Source organism: Prionailurus viverrinus, chromosome F1 (assembly GCF_022837055.1).
Source record: "Prionailurus viverrinus isolate Anna chromosome F1, UM_Priviv_1.0, whole genome shotgun sequence".
NCBI lineage: Eukaryota > Metazoa > Chordata > Mammalia > Carnivora > Felidae > Prionailurus > Prionailurus viverrinus.
Genome location: NC_062577.1, coordinates 51,929,485 through 51,946,611, shown reverse-complemented (window position 1 = coordinate 51,946,611; position 17,127 = coordinate 51,929,485). Strand labels below are relative to the sequence as shown.

The 17,127-nt window shown below is 39.7% G+C and overlaps 1 protein-coding gene across 1 annotated transcript in view; it reads left to right on the top strand.

Moving 5' to 3' along the window:
• Nucleotides 1-17,127, top strand: part of ESRRG (estrogen related receptor gamma) — a 224,600-nt gene that overhangs the window by 69,253 nt on the left and 138,220 nt on the right. Inside the window, exon 3 of the mRNA XM_047840792.1 lies at nucleotides 1,436-1,552. Within this exon, the coding sequence (XP_047696748.1) occupies nucleotides 1,436-1,552 (117 nt within the window). The remainder of the gene's footprint in view (nucleotides 1-1,435; nucleotides 1,553-17,127) is intronic.

Here is a 17,127-nt window from a genome sequence, read left to right as displayed (position 1 = left end):
ATCTCCAGTTATAGTACACAGCTTTTTAAAAAATTTTTTTAGTCATGCATACTTAACCAATTTTCAGTAGTTATAAGTGGTTAGGTGTTACTTCCTGTTGAATTAGCAGTTGCTGAGTAGTTGAGTCTTTGTACAATCCTGCAATCCACTAATGTGATATTTAATGAGGAGACATCAGTCTGGAGAAAGGTAGTCAATATAAATCAGTGTTTACAAAGTGTGATTAACTCTGAAATATTTCATCAATGCTGTGGTCCCAGGCAGACTCTATGCTAATTACTAGAATCTGCGCATGTTTCAGGGGACTTGGATGGACCCTGAGTATTGCAAACACGGAGCAGCAAAATTGCAATTATGCTCGGACCGTCTCTGATGACAATTTATGCATTTGGTGTGATGACCTCCCCCTTCCCAAGAGGGCAATAAACAGAATGCATTTTCATTAAGATACTAATGCACTTAATCACAAGGGGAAAGGGTTAGGAAGCAAGGAAAGACCTTCAAGCACTATGTGACAGAGCTGATACGGGAGAGAGGCTTTATTTTAAAGGCAGCTTCTTTGCAAAGCTGTAGGCAGCCCCAGAGCACATCCCACATGCTGTCATTGGCATTAATTGAAAAAATTTCAAGTTAAAGTTTGGATCTTCTTCTGGCTACATATTTATCACTTCCAGGGTGTAAGGACGACCACAAATAATGTCAACTCTGATATTAACAGTGTAGTTTCATAGCAGTTTATTTTTATTTATGACCCTTTCATGGAGCTTGAGTGTTTGGAATTCATTAATGCAGATAATGTAACAAACATGGTGATGACAATGATGGTCATCATCATCCTCTTCCTCCTCCTCTTCCTCCTCCTTTTCAATAAACATTTATGAAGCAGAGAACCATGTTGTGAGGCCTAGTAAGAGCCAAGTCATTTCGGTCCCTGCCCTCTAGGAACTTATTGTAAGGCCCCAGGTTAGCCTGCTGATAATTTTTCACAGTGGGGTTTGTGCTGTTTAGTGTCAGAAAGACGATAAGCCTGATGCATTGGAGCATTCGTAACCAAAGGAAATCCAGAACTGATGATACGAGAATATGATTTTGACGTTTGTGCTTTTCCGGAAATAATCTAGTTTGAAAATTCATTTCGATCCTAAGATTCTGAAAGACTGATGTTTTACACAGGTAGACTGAGCATAGTGTTTTAAAGGCTAACTTTAAACTTAAGCTTTTGAGATCCTTTACCATTTATCTTCCAGTTATTCAGTGCATCTCAAGTGGTTGCTACCGAGCAGACAGCTTCGTGACATTTATGACGTCTTCATGAATCTCCTGTGACTTTTTTTGAGGGGAGGGGCAGGATGAATGCGTAGACGTTGCCTTTGGGATGCTCACATTTTTGGGGTCTTGCAAATCTAACCGCTTTCCTTCAAACTCTGTGTTTTAGGTAATATAGAATATAGCTGCCCCGCCACGAATGAATGTGAAATCACAAAGCGCAGACGTAAATCCTGCCAGGCTTGCCGCTTCATGAAGTGTTTAAAAGTGGGCATGCTGAAAGAAGGTAAGGCACGTCGTTAGAGGCCCCGCGCTTTAGGGTGGGAATGGGGGAAGGGGTGTGTGCAGGGGATTACAGAAATGCTACAGAAATCAGGAAAAGAGGGGGTCACAGTAAGCACCCTGAATCTGATGACAGAATACTTGTTCACGCCTGAGTTTTCTGATGAGTCCTGGCTGACGGCTTGACATCGACAGGAGGGGACAAGGTGGGAAACGTCACATGTGCAGCTAAGCCCACCAGGTATGCTTGGTAGTTCTGGTTCTTTTTACCTTTACAATTTGCAGGAGGTGAAGGTCGAAGGACACCAAGAGGCTAGTCGTTGTCTTTTTGTGTTTCTTCTCTTTTCTAAGTTTGCAGAGAGATTTTTCCTTCCGTCGTTAATTGAGATATAGTTGGCAAATAAAAACTATATATTTAAAGTGTATGACTTGATGTTTTGATGTGCATGTGTACTGTGAAATAATCGCCAGAGTCAAGCCAATCAACATAGCCATCATTTCATATTGTTACCACTTTAAAAAAATTTTTTTTTAACGTTTATTTATTTTTGAGACAGAGAGAGACAGAGTATGAACAGGGGAGGGGCAGAGAGAGAGGGAGACACAGAATCCGAAACAGGCTCCAGGCTCTTAGCAGTCAGCACGCGGGGCTCGAACTCACGGACCGCGAGATCATGACCTGAGCCGGAGTTGGCCGCTTAACCGACTGAGCCACCCAGGCGCCCCACCACTGTTTAAAAAAAATTAATTTTAGGTGTAAAACACTCTTTCTTTTTTTCCAGTCTTCTCTTTTGGACTTATGTTCTTATGACCTTTACTAGACCACTAAGAACTAACCCCTCATTTGACTAGGAACAGAGAAGACTCTCCAATTCTTCTTCTCATCTTGACTCTCCTCTTCCTCTGGGGGGGTGGGGTGGGGAAAGCTATAAACAAAGGGTGTATAATTGTATAATTAAAGCCTTATGAAAAGGTGACACAAAATGTGTTGTCAAGTAAAAAAATAAAATAAAATAAAGCACAAATCCCCTAGTAGTAGGATTCACCGTATATATGAGTATATTTTTATATACAAATATATATTTATATTAAATAAAAATTATAAAAAGTTTATCTTAATAATTCATATGAAAATATCTGGAGAGAGAGAAAGGAGAAAGAATGGTAGAAGGGAGATATGCTTTGTGGTAGGGTGCCCATGGGGAAGTAGAAGGAGGGACAAATAAAGATTGGGGACAGTGTGGCACTGTCAATCCAGTGAGGAGGGGTATTTTCCCTTTTCACCATATAGCCTTTGGCACTATTAGGATTTTTCACAGTTGATATATTTTATATTTATAATGCCCTTGCTAAATATTTATTAAGTTTCTCCAGAGTGCCAGGCATCATTCTAGACTGCAGTGGTACAACAGTGAGCAAGTCGGGTATGATTGCTCTTGCTAGAGAAAACTTAAGTGGAAATGCCAATGGGACGGTTTTGACCAGGAAAAACATAAATAAAAACCCAACCATAATGACACTACGCACAGGACAAAGAATCTCCCTTTTAGTTAGGATGATGGTGATAGCTCACTTCTTTTGAGGTTGAAAGCTTTATCTTAGCAATTGCCTTAAATCCTGTAAAAGAGTGACAAACAAAACCTACTTCACAGTAAATGGTGAGTAATTGGTGGTCGACTTTTGGTCTTTATGTTGCCGCTTAGTTGAGCTGTAGAGACTCGCACTAAACTTACGCTCATTCAAAAGGGGTAAATTAAGAGTCGGGAGTTGAGGAATCATTTTCAAAGAGCAAATCCATGTATTTAAAGTGCTATAAAAATAATATATCAATTAGCGCTTTGGATTGCTGTGTCCTAGATGTGGCTTTTATTTTCAAAAACTAAAGTACATGGAGATATGTCTCCATTTCCAGGTTGGTAGCATTTTTTGACTGGTTTCATTTTACTACCATGATTTACTCAACTCTTTGCACTTCCAGGTTTATGGAGGAAATAAAAACAAATAATAATAAAATTTCCTCTAAATAATTTCCCAGGTTGTGGTTTTGAAGCAGGAGCAGTTTTGAAGGGTGGTTAGAGTGACGAGGAAGTGTGAACTGGGTTTAATTAAACATTGTTGGTGAAAAGAAATGGGACAGTGCTTATCTGTAATTCACACCTCTTCAGTTGCCCTTATCAAGCCTTTAGAGGGTCTGTTTTCAAGGGAATTGCTGCTGTTGCTGATATACTTAAATAATAATTTATTTTCCTTTACTTCCTTATGTCCACTTTGATGGGAAAATACCAGTTCTCTAAGCCCCTCCCCCCAAAAGGATGGCTAGGAGTAAACATGGAATATTCCTCTTCTTTTGTACTTAAAAATGCAGTGAAATATTGTATTACACCCTGCATATAAATGCACAATTATGTTTGGCCATCTCCTTGGCTCAAGACTGGCCTCCTCAGCCTGGAGAGAATGATACTGTCTTAAATGTATCTTTATGGATGGAGAGGGATTTCAGTCCCGTGCAGTATGTCAGAGATCATGATGTAGTAAATCTATTCAAATGTAAACCTGTTCAATTCAATTACCAGTCCATAATAAAATTTGCTGCTACAACCCCCGTGTTGACCACAGCAGTCCATACAGGCTGATGGCACAGCAGGTCTGGAAATTGACAGACAAAATCTATTTAAACAAAAAACAACATTAGTTCTAGAATCTGAAATGAAATCAGATTTCAACAGCTTTGATGGGAACCTTCTTTCCTTTACCGGGTATTTTTATGCAACCAGCCAAATACATCTTAGATAAAGTGCTGCCTGAGGGAAATAAAGAAGTTTTCATTAAAAGGGTGGTTTAGAGAAAAATGAAACTTTCACTCTCTTAAACACAATGATCCCCGGGTTTATTCACTGGTATTTCTGCTAATGATTTAGGGTGCAATGGGAAGTGACAGCTTAGAGTGTAAACAACCCCACTTGCGTCACGGTTGTGCGCAATTAAATTCTTATAAGATACGCCTTCTCCTTAGCCAGCACCAGAATTATGTCTGAATGAACTACTTGACTTTAACGTTAGAATTTTTGAGTCAAAAAGTTGTTATCGTCTGAGACAAAGAATTTGTTGTGTGGAGCAAATAACAAAGTGTCACAACATAAGAACAAAACAAAACCCCACACTTCAAGAAGTACAGTTAAAAAAATGAAAGTTTGTTCAAATCCAAATGGTCGTGCCATTCCACATCCTGAAAAATCCCCTTTTCTTTTCTGGGCTCTAGTTGGCTAGTAAGCCTCACGAATGATGGGCCAGCATTACTTTGTCAGCATTATACCATACTGTATGTCAGAGAAGACCCATCTATTACAAGATATCTGGTCCCAACATTCCCTTTTCATTTTTTTTCAGGTATTGCTTATTTGAAGGAAAAAAACAAGAACTAATCAAAGTGCACCTATAAATCTGGTCAAGATTTATTTTTATTTTGATCTCTCTCCTTGGTTATTTAAAGGCTATTGTAGGACACGCTGGTTCAGTTTACTCTCTGTCAGTGGCCAACAGAGACATTTTATGAAAGCAATAATTATTTTATTTAGGTATAACATTCACTGATCGAAGGATTAAAGGGCTTTTGCTGTTTATTGGTATGATGGGTTTCACCTTGGCGACTCAAGTATTTTTCTTGGACTCTTGCACACGAGAGCAAGGCACCCACAGTCCTACACAGCGTGATATTCCCCAGCCAGGCCAGCGTGCATGACAAAGTATAGATGAATCACAGAAGCATGGAGGACCAGTTTAGCTATTTCATGCCAAAAGAGTGTATTTCACTTTGCCTTTAAAAAAAAAAAAGATACTTAAGCCTTTCTAATCTTCTATTTCTTTCTTTTTTTTACATTTTCTTAAAATGTTTTTATTTTTGAGACAGAGCGAGACAGAGCATGAGTGGGGGAGGGGCAGAGAGCGTGGGAGACACAGAATCCAAAGCAGGCTCCAGGCTCCGAGCTGTCAGCACAGAGCCCGATGCGGGGCTCGAACTCACGACCTGAGAGATCATGACCTGAGCCGAAGTAGGACGCTTAACTGGCTGAGCCCCCCAGGCGCCCCTCTAATCTTCCGTTTCGTCATCTGTAAGATGATGGCAGTAGTAGTATTTGTGAATAAAATGTCGTGAATATCCAATAAGAAACTGCAGGCTAAGTGCTCAGCATGCCACATGATATAGAATAAGGATGAAATCAATATTAGCTCTTGTTGCTGGAAACAGTAAGGGTCAAGCTTCAGGGTCAGGTGGACCTAGATTCATTGCCTGGCTCTGCCACCTCCTGGACCTGAACAAGTTGCACAACCTCTAAGACCTACTGCAGCCTATTTACTTGTGAGCATGGGACTGAAGACAGAACTTACCTTGCTTATGAGGTTTTTGTAAACCCAAGAGAGCTAATTTAGACACAGGGTATGTGGTTGGGGGGTGACGCCATGAGCTAGAATCTGGATATATTATACTGACCTCCTGGACTAATACAAATTCATATAAATTTTGTTATTTTTCGGCGATGTCAACGATCTTAGGGGTCCTTTCTGACTTTTTATAGACATACAATAGGTGAAAATTGGTTCCAAAATTTCATAAGGAAATTTAGTTTTTAATATTTACCCTTAGGTCAAGCAAAGCAAGACAACAGCATAAAAAGGAAAAAAGGGACTTCAACCCAAGCAGTTTTCACCACCACCAACATAGGTAAAGTGGTTGAGATGAAGAAAGGAGGGCTCATTCCTCTATCAGAGAAAATGGACAAATAACCCATATTTTAAAATGTGCATGAAGAAATAGAAGAATTCCTTAATGTATTCATAGGTACATTAAATTTTGCTAAGGGAATTTTGATAAATTTTACTAAGGGAATTTTGATAACAGAGCATCGTGGAAAAAATTCAGAGGATAGAAATAAGTTTTAGTACACCTCCATAAATATTAACTGAACTTCTCTCGCGTGTCTGGTAAAATACCACACTTTAGCTTTTAATTGTGATTTTTCCACCACCTAGCATGGTGATTTTGGGGAAGTCCATTCAGCTCTGTGTCTATTTCCATATGCCCAGGGGAGCAGTTAGACGGCATTCTTTCTCATCCCTTCTATTCTGATATTAGTTGTATTTAGAAAATGATATAATGGGAGCACCTGAGTGGCTCCATTGGTTAAGGGCCCAACTCTTGATCTCAGCTCAGGTCTTGATCTCAGGGGTGAGTTCAAGCCCCCCATTGGGCTCCACGCTGGGGCCGAAGCCTACTTAAAAAAAGAGAAAAAGAAAATGATACGATGTGCATAGAAACATGATACCAGTATAGGACACAAAGGTACTTGTAATTATTCTGATGATGACAATATCTGTGAGTACCAACCCATAGGAACTATGATTTGTAGATCGGCTAGTAAGTGGTGCCCTTTTATAAATTTTGTCTTAACTGGATAATTCTTTGGATGCTTTTCATCTTTCTGAAAAAGAGGAAGTATGTTATTTTTGCCACAGTTGATAGGAATGAGAGGGTAAGGAACCATGGAACAATTAATAGATATTTCAATACTTAGGATCTGAAGTCTTGTTTGTGCGTTTTTGCCCGTGTTTGAAAAACTTTCGCTCTGTATTTTCTCACAATCCTACCATCTCTTGTCAATATATTGAAGTGCAGTAGAGTTTTATTTCTGTGAGCATCTGAAATCTTCACACAGATTGCTATATTACTACCAGTCAGATTTATTTGAAGTTCGGTTGGTACATTTTTAACATAAAAATAGTGACATAAACAGGAGAGGAGAAGAGCAGGTTTATATAATTTTAGATGATTTCTAAATACTTCCTCATGGGGAAAAATGAGTCATTAAAACTAATAACATACTTATATATTTTATGGATAGACACATTTGCTTTCCTTATTTGATTTGACATTTTGAAAGAAAGTTTCTATTGCAGAAGTGCTTAATATTTCCTCTACTTTTTAAAGTCTACAAAATACAAACATCAAGAGTCCAGGTAGGCAGTTTAAAGGATGTGTCTGAATTGTGAGTCTGTGTCTTTAGGATACAGTCAAAGCAGAGGATGGGAATAGGTGTGTTGGAATAAGTCACCGTTCAGTGTGGAAAGGGCACAGGATATTAAGGTTCCATTATCACCTTAAAGCCTCACCCAGCAGGACCCTGAGTGTGAGATTCTCATTAATCAGATGAGGAATCCAAGGCTCAGAGAGTTTCAGTGACTTACTCAATGGCCCATTGCAGGTAGAGTAGGAATGGGATGAAAAGTCAGGTACGTCACCTTTCAGGCTCTGTATCTCTATCAAGCTTTGTTGCAGTCTTGGCCAAACGGGGTGTTACTGCTCCAGCCTCGGGTTGATTGCCCACACTCTCGGCACAGTGGGCTGGTACTGGTGCCAGATATCACTCGGGGGTAGGAGAGATGGGGAAGAGTCCTGGTACTCCCAGGAAGTGGCAGAGTTTGTGGGTTCAACAAGGGGTTTGTGCCTAAGGTATAAGTGACATTCATGAAGAGGGGACTTTTCCTTAGGATTCTGATCTCAGGAAACCAAGCTCTTCTCACTTGGGGTTTGATGAGGCCAGGAAGACGCAGATAGTGGTGGGGATGGGTCCAGAAGAGATCTTTACGGAATACCTGAGCAGCTAGAGTGTTGGGTTAATTGTGAGTTGGAAGAAGCATTGTGTACCAGAAGCTGTGGAGGTCACAATGTCACAGCTTAAGACCTCGTGTGGAACAACATGCTTAGGTCCCTGTGTTTTGGTTAGGCTGAGTTAGTGTCTGTCTCTGGATATGAGGTCCCCAGGGAAAGAAGTTAACTTCAAACCATTGGAGGATCTAGAAGTATCTTTTATTTTCATTCCTGGGTGGATCTTAAGGGGGTCCTGTCATCTATACCCTGCTGAAATATCGGCTTGACAAATCATTGCCAGCCTCTCTAGAATGGAAGGCCCTCATCTTTTGCTCTGACTCACGAACTAATAGGGCTGACCTAATGTTTAGGAAGCCTTTGGGTGGAAGAAACGGTAGTAATTTCTCTTCTTCTCCATTCAAAGATTCTTTCTCCAGAGGCCCTATTAATTCTGAGCTATCTCATCATAATTTGTAGAGTATACTTCCTATTTCTACTTTTCAGTTTAGAGAAGGCATTGTGTGTGTGGGTATGGGTGTGTAGGTGTGGTGTGTGTGTGTACATATGCATATATAAGAGAACACAAATTATAGTATTCATTTAGTTGCCATGTATTCATTTAGTTGCCATTATATCTCTTCAGTCAGTTGTCTTGAGCCCCCAGGATATAAAGAAAAATTATCCCAGAACTGTTTTGCCACAACCACAGCTTGTGTCTTGATTTATATATGGCAGTGGGAACTCTGAGAGTCTTCTGGGTTTACCCTATCAGCAGGATAGCAAAGAGCAACTTACTTGTCTAATTACCCTTCTGTTTCATATCCTCCATTTTAATAAAATGTTCATTTAAAGGGTGTAGTGTTTTTGAGGTAGGTTCTCTTTAAAAAATAGAAAGCTACTCAGGTCATTTAGTAACAAGCTGATTTGTTTTTGCTTACTTAAAGAACCTGCTTAGTGCAATTTATCCTAACAAAATATCTTTTGTAAAAACCCTCTGAAGAAGACATTGCCAAGGTGATTTTTTTTTTCCTCAAGTCTAATATCATTATGCTGCCAAGTCGAAAACAGAAATTATTGGTAGGGAAATTTGGGTTCCTACTGCCTTCAAAAAGCAGAACAAAGAAAAGGAGAAAGCTTTAATGGTATTCAAGGAAAATATTTCTGTGTTAGATGACAGTTAATAGAACTGCATTGACCTCACTGGTATTTCTTGCACTCTCTGTTGTAATATTATCCTAAGAAGCTCCCTCATTAATGCAGAGTATTGAACAAAACTCCCAAGTTATAATATAAGCAATAGCGAAGAGCACCTTCTTTGTGAGCTTTGTCCTGACATTAAGCCATTTGGGAATATATTTAAGTGCCACAAAAAGTTATTTCATGTACAGATACTGCATTGCCAGATGGTGATTTTTTGGTCATGCTTTGTTGATAAGAAACTTGAGCAGTCTGTCTCAAAATTAATAGCAAAGCTTTTGCAGGTAAGAGTAATAACATTATTCTTGAGAGCTTAATATGCATTAGGCTACGTGCTATGTGCTTTAGTTGGATTTTTTTTTTTTTTTTTTTTTTTGCTGTTCCTCACAGTGACCCTCAGAGGTGGGTATTTCCCCATTTTGCAGAGGAATGAAAGCTTAGAGAGGTAATGTTACTTGCCAGAGTTCTCACATTGCATGATAAGAGACTGGATTTTATGGCAGGCCTTCTGACTCTACTGCCTGGGCTGTGTATTTGTTTAATATAGTTTGTCTTTGTGAACCATAGGAATATTTAAATATATATTTAGTTTGGGATTCTTCAGAGGCTATGGGTGTTAGGAGATATTGAGCTCTTAAATGATTACATAAGTCAACCATTAAAAAAAAATTGGGACTTATTTCATTGCTTTGAGTTCTTCACTTAATGTCCAGAAACAGAATGAACTGTGTTGGAAGGCAGTAAGTTTCCCATCACTGTGAGAGATGTGGAGAACAAGTTCAAGTACCATGTGGGGTTTAGACTAGAATATCTTTTATGGTCACTTCCCACTGGGAGGTTCTTGAGATCCCACCATAAACTTTGGATTAACCTGCCAAACGTTATAAACGGTATGAATAAACATAACAACACTCAAGCTGTTCAATCCCTGGGAACCTGTTTCAGGGGTCTGTGCTTTTGTCAAACAGTGTATGACATCTTACATAAATCCAAGTTGGAGCATAGAGGAACATTTTGGCGTAGGTTTACTTTCTGGCTCCAATTTTTAGAACTTCAGAACCAAAGTCCTTGTAAGTTTTGCCTTTGTAGAAAGAAGTGAATTTGATTCACTTTGATTGACTTTGAGCACCATCTGCCTCAGTCGTTTTGAGAATATGGCCATAGTGGACCACTGGAGTATTACAATCTTATTCGTTTTATTCATGGGGAAAATTGAAGTACCAACATTTTGAAGATTTGTCCATGATTCTGTATATAATCCGTGTGGGTTTTAGGCTGCCACATACTCCCTGTGCGTGTCTGGGTCTCTGGAATATTTATTTATTTATTTATTTTTGAAAAACAACAATTACATTAGAAATGAAGTAGACAGATTCTCTCTTGTGGACTTACCAAACATAGCATCAAGAATCCTTTGAACTGAATAAATCTATCCTTCCTGCATTTGTGTTAGAAAGGACAGAAAGATTGAAATGGTTAAGAGAAGGTTCTTTTAGCTCCCTTCCTTCTGCGTTAACTGGAATACTATTAAAAGTGAATCATTTATTTGAATGTCCACATTTGTCATTTCTGTTTGTGAGGTTGATATAGGAATCCAGCATTTGTCTAATATGCTACCCATTTTTATTCCTTTTAGATCGTAAAAAATTCCCAGTGGATTTCACCTGGGGTTGGGGGGGCAACCTGTTTCCACATTTACTCATATACTGAAAGGACAGTGATGGCACCATGAGCAGTGGTAGAAGGGGGAGGGGAGGCCCCCATCTGATAGCACTCTGATGTGGAATTTCTTCCCACTGGCCTCCAAACAACAGATCCCTATTTCTTTCTACCAGTGTGTATATGGCATTGATGTTCATGACTTTGTGCTTAAATTTAACATAAAGGAATTCTGGTCTACATTTGACAAAGGCCGTTTCATTTGGGCACCATTCCTGACTGGTTAGTTACCTTTCTACTGTCTAGTTAAGGCTCTTCAGAGTGCAACCCCGTCTCTATTATCAGTCATCCTACGTGGTTTTGTTCATTCCTGTGTCTCCCTCAAATGAAAGTGAGCTCTGGTCCTTTCTTGAGAGATTGTTCTGTAGTTCTGCCTCCCTCTCCCTTAGTAGGTTGTAGAGCCACCAACCAGCTTCCCTAAGGCAAGCTGTCTGCAAAGGAACAAGCCAGCTGGCTTGGCCAAGGTTGATCAATGATGAGAGGCAGGCTGGGTTCCAGGTTCACAAAAGCCACTCAGTGGAGAGTAGGTCAGCGGCTTCCCCAAAGCCAATTAGCTGGCAGAAGTCTGAGGTGCCTGGCGCTAGCCAAATTCCCTGAGCCTGATGGTACTGGTGGGGAGTCCATCCTTGGGCTTCCTGGCAAACCAGACTTAAGTGAATGGCAGATTGTGCTATTTGAGAGCCAGTGTGGCTTTATGGCTACTAGAACAAATATCAGGGACCTGCCACTCCCATTCAGCCTCACCCCGGTAGACGGTCCTCAGGTGCAATGTATTTCAGCTGATTATCTACATCATAAATTTATTTTTACATGACTTCAGCTTTTTGACGTTGACCTGGATAGGAATCGTGCCATTAAAGGAGATTAACATGGAACTGATTTGGGAAGTAGGAAGCATTATAGAGACCTTTAAAAGGAGTGTTAGGATTTCTGCTATTTTAAAGCCCCAATTGTAGCAGCTGCTTCTTTTATAGATAACTGTTGTGATAAGATGAGACCTAGGACAAAACCCAGAGGGAGGGTTTCTTAGCAATTGCCCTTTGATTAACCTATTTCTCCCAAGATCAAGTGTATCTAGGATCATAATCGCTTCCCTACTTTTTCTCAATGATTACATGTTTAGCTATCAAGTCTTTTATTTTCTTTTTTAAAATTTATTTATTTATTTTGAGAGAGAGGGAGAGCATGAGTCGGGGAGGAGCAGAGAGAGGGGTGAGAAAAAATCCCAAGCAGGCTCCGTGCCACCAGCACAGAGCCCAACGTGGGGCTCGATCCCACACACCGTGAGCTCATGACCTGAGCCAAAATCAAGCCTCATCGACTGAGCCACCCAGGTGTCCCTCAAGTTGTCTTTTTTTTTTTTTAATTTACTTTAATGTTTGTTTCTGAGAGACATAGCACAAGCGAGGCAGGGTGAGGGAGGGCAGGGAAAGAGAGGGAGACACAGAATCCAAAGCAGTCTCCAGGCTCTGAGCTGCCAGTACAGATCCTGATGCGGGGCTCGAACCCACGAACTGTGAGATCATGACATGAGCCGAAGTCGGATGCTTAACCGACTGAACAGCCCGGTGCCCCTCAAGTCTTTTCTACATAGGGCGCCTAATCTTAAGATGCTTAGACTATTTTACTAGAGATTTTAGATACATTGGGGATGTGGAGAACTTAAGGAGTACAACATGTAAGAATGAGATCATTCTGGTTTAACTTAGCATACATTTTTCCTTAGATTTGCACCAATTTTTGGTTCTGTGTGGCAGCTCCAGCCAGCATGTTACCCCCATAGGAAGCCAAGTCCATTTTGCCCCCCACCTCCCTTTTCCTTCTTAGCTGTTTGAGTGTTTTCTTTGAGGCCACCTGAGCCCCTGGTTAGTGGCTTCTCCCTGGACAGTCCAATTAATTTAACCCAACTAAACTTCTCCCTCACACAGAACTTTTTGGGCCACACAACTTCCTCCTCTTACCCTACTGTTAATTTTTTTTTTTTAATTCCAAAATTTCTTCTAAAAGCAAAGTGTCTTCACAATTGTAGGGAGTTGCTATTTGGTGATTCCCACGCTGATGACCACCATAATTATCCCCTTCCGATCCCCACCTCCCATGGATTTACCTCTCTGCTCTCCCAGACATTTTTCTCCAGACCTATTAAGTCTTTTTAGTATCAACATTATCATAATCATTAGTATACTTGAAGCCAATTAAATGGCAATTACTCTGACCTTAGCCAGTCTTAGGTTATTATCAATTCATGCATAATTTGGAAATATTTGGAAGGGAGTGGATTCTTGCTTTATGGTCTAAAATGTGTAAATATTTCTCTCTGCTATGTGAGAAATACACTCTGTTCTTTATAACATCTAGCGTTGGGGTCAGGCTATTTCCCCAGCAGCTGCTTTCTAGATCCAAACGATACACAATTGTCAAGCCTATCTTCAAATGTTTATTCATCCATCTTTTGTCCACTTGTTCAGGAAATGTTTTTTTGAGGCATGGATCCATATGACTCTTTTATTAAGTGCTAGGAATTCAAAATGAACACGACAGACGAGTTTCTGCCCTCATGAAGTTTATGATCCATCATACATCTGATTACTTACAATTATATAATTTCTCCCCTTTCTGAATTTCACTATTTACATCCTGTTTCCTACAACTTAGCATTTTAACATCATATTTTCCACAGAGGAAAATAGAATGTAAAGGTATAAAGCTTGGTCTCTTGGATCAGGTGGAGTCTGTGAGTATTGACTGAGCCTTTGAAATGTCTCCAATGCAAGTGAAGAATTGAATGTTTAATTTTAGTTAGTTTTACTTAAATTAACTAGTCCCCCAAGGCTGGTGACTACCATATTAGAGAGAGCAGAGAATCTGGGTTCAATCCAAAATTTACTACTTACTAGCAGTATTATCTCAAGAAACGTAGTTACTTTACCCTTTTTTTTAAATGTTGATTTATTTGGAGAGAAAAAGAGCATGAGTGGGGGTGGGGGTGGCAGAGAGAGAGGGAGACAGAGAATCTCAAACAGGCTCCACACTATTAGCACAGAGCCTGATGTGGGGCTTGAACTCAGAAACTGTGAGATCATGACCTGAGCCGAAATTAAGAGTTGGATGCCTAACTGACTGAACCACCCATGTGCCCCAATTACTTTACCCTTTTAAACCTTTTCTGTAAATGGAGGTTGTAATTATAACAGCAACAGAGGGTTATTTTGAGGTTTAATTTTTTTTTAATATTTATTTATTTTTTTTTGAGAGAGAGACAGACAGAGCATGAGCAAAGGAGGGGCAGAGAGAGGGAGACACAGAATCCGAAACAGGCTCCAGGCTCTGAGCTGTCAGCACAGAGCCTGACGCAGGTCTTGAAATCATGAACTGTGAGATTGTGACCTGAGCTGAAGTCGGATGCTTAACTGACTGAGCCACCCAGGTGCCCCATTGAGGTTTAAATGAGGTAATAGATGTAATATTTCTGGCACAGTGCAAACAACAAACACTCAGAAAACATTGTTAATATTCATTTTTATGTTATGTTAGTCACCTAGTATGTCTCATAGAGAAGCATAAACAACTTGAGAACAAGGACTATATTGTTTATATTTTAGTCCTCCATAACATTTAGCATAATAAGCCACATAATAGTTCTCAATAAATTATAACTACTCATTTTTTCTTGTTTTTAAAATGTTTATTTTTGAGAGACAGAGCACCAGCAAGGGGAGGGCAGAGAGAGAGAGAGAGACACAGAATCTGAAGCAGATTCCAGCCTCTGAGCTGTCAGCAGAGAACCCGACACGGGGCTAGAACTCCCCATCCCATCTGTGAGATCATGACTTGAGCCGAAGTTGGATGCTTAATTGACTGAGCCACTCAGGTGCCCCTCTTTTTTTTTTTTAAGCCTGCTTTACTAGGCTTTCAGTTACATTACTAAAATTTGAGTACAAAATTATGACAATTTTGTCATAAATAATGGAAATAATTTGTAAGCTATCATCATATGTTAATTACTTCCACATTTTCCTTTTTATGTACATGACCTTGACAGCATTATATTTCAGAAGTTGGGTTGTATTGAATTTATATTGAATACCCTGACAATATAGCAATTGATATATGATGAAGAAAGGAAGGAAGGAAGGCAGGAAGGAAGGCAGCTTGAAGGAAGGCAGACAGGAAGGAAGGTTGGTTGAAAGAAAATTGTTTTTCGTCTGTCTTTCCAATAGACATTTGATAAATTGGTAAATATAAATGGAAAACTAAGACCGATCTTAAATAACTTGTGCAAATAACTTGCATAAAATCAGACAAGTGGTGAATTGTACAGCCAGGATTCAGTTTGGATTTCTCAGACTCTGAAGCCCATATGCTGTACTGATATCTTAATGACATTTTTGGTTCTCATCATTAACCTTACCAGTGTCAAGAGGTCACATGCAAGCTCCCGGTGTCTGTTATTACTTCCTTTTGTGAGCAGGGAGACCTTTATTTCAAGGAACGGTTTTGGTTCCAGAGCTGCTACAATTTCAGAATCGTGCCTTTGTTGTAGATTGTCTAAAACAAGGCATCTGTGTCAAAACTGGAACATTTTCTAGTTCCTGCCAATACTGCTCTGTGCCGGATCACATTATTATTTCTTGAAGTTTCTCTGTAGAATATTTCTGCCTTTTTTTAGAAATGGTTTGAATAATGTCGGAGCCACTCCCATTTCTGAACAGCACCCGGTTCCGTGTAGACTGTCCTAGGCTATTTAGAGGAAGAGCCTAGCATCTGTCCCCGAGAGGCAGCCCAGGTCATTGTCTGAGGATTTCATTTTCCGTTTGTAGCAGAAAATTTCATGCTCTGCAGTCAACAGGTCCAAATTTGTGGTCTGTGAAGAAATGTATTTGTCAACGATGCCATGTACGTCTGTAGGTCTCCCCAGAAGTCATTAATTAGGATCTGGAGAGGAATAGTGTGGAAAAATAAAGCTTCACTAATGGGGACAAGGTAGAAGGAACAGAAATTCAATTCAAATGCTGTGTGCCTAAGACATGTGAGAGAATCCCCTGGTTATCTCACACATTTTTAGGTGTTTGGTTATGTGCTCCAACAAAGAAAATCTATCAGAAGTTTTGTAAAGGTAGAAAAGAACAAAGTCCCCCAGCTTTTATAAGTAATTATACTTCTATTTTAATGCCACTCGGGAACTGGCCTCTTTGAAAGTTCCCAAGCTTAGAGAACTACCAATTCTTTTCTTCCTCACCTTTCTTAACTTCAGTTGTAGAATCTAACTAGCATCCTCAGTTAATGCATTGATTTTAACTGGAAGCCCAGAAGGACACAGTGCTGTAGTCAGCTGAACTCTTAAACAGTCCTGGGAGACCAGAGTCATTTGCACATCGGAAAACAGCTAATGGGCCGGCGAAGCAGGGGTTAGTTGCAAGGCCATCCCTACTGTCTCCTTTCCATCAGAGTGAGAGAGATCACTGATAAAAAGTCTAACATGAAGTGCTAAGGCACCTATATCTTAGTCTTTTTTTTTTTAATTTTCACTTACATTTTTCTTTGTCGCTGGATATTTGAAGTGCAGAGCTGATATTGAAGTGCAGAGCTGAGGAGAGTGGAGGGAAAAATTACAAACTGTTAGTTTCTTCTTGCAAAGTTCCATTAAGTAGCACAGTATTTTACGAAGACACGGGTGTGATATATTTCCAAATTAAAGATAATACATTTGGAATTGTATTGTAAACCCATCATTCTACACAGCGCATTGTTAAGCCCTCCATATTTAAGGTATGGGATTTGCTAATAGGCAACCTGCAGTTGCTGTGGTCAATTCCTGACATGTTTCTTAATGTCTCTGGTCTCAATTTCTCCATCTGTAAAATAGTGATGATCATATTGATGAATATCCTGCAGAGTTTGCTGTGAGGATTAAATATGATAATGTATTTAATGGTCAGCCTAATGTCTGACCAGTGTAAGTCCTTGGTGAATGTTAGCTATTATTATTATTAGCATCATATTCCCTGTTATTTTGTTAT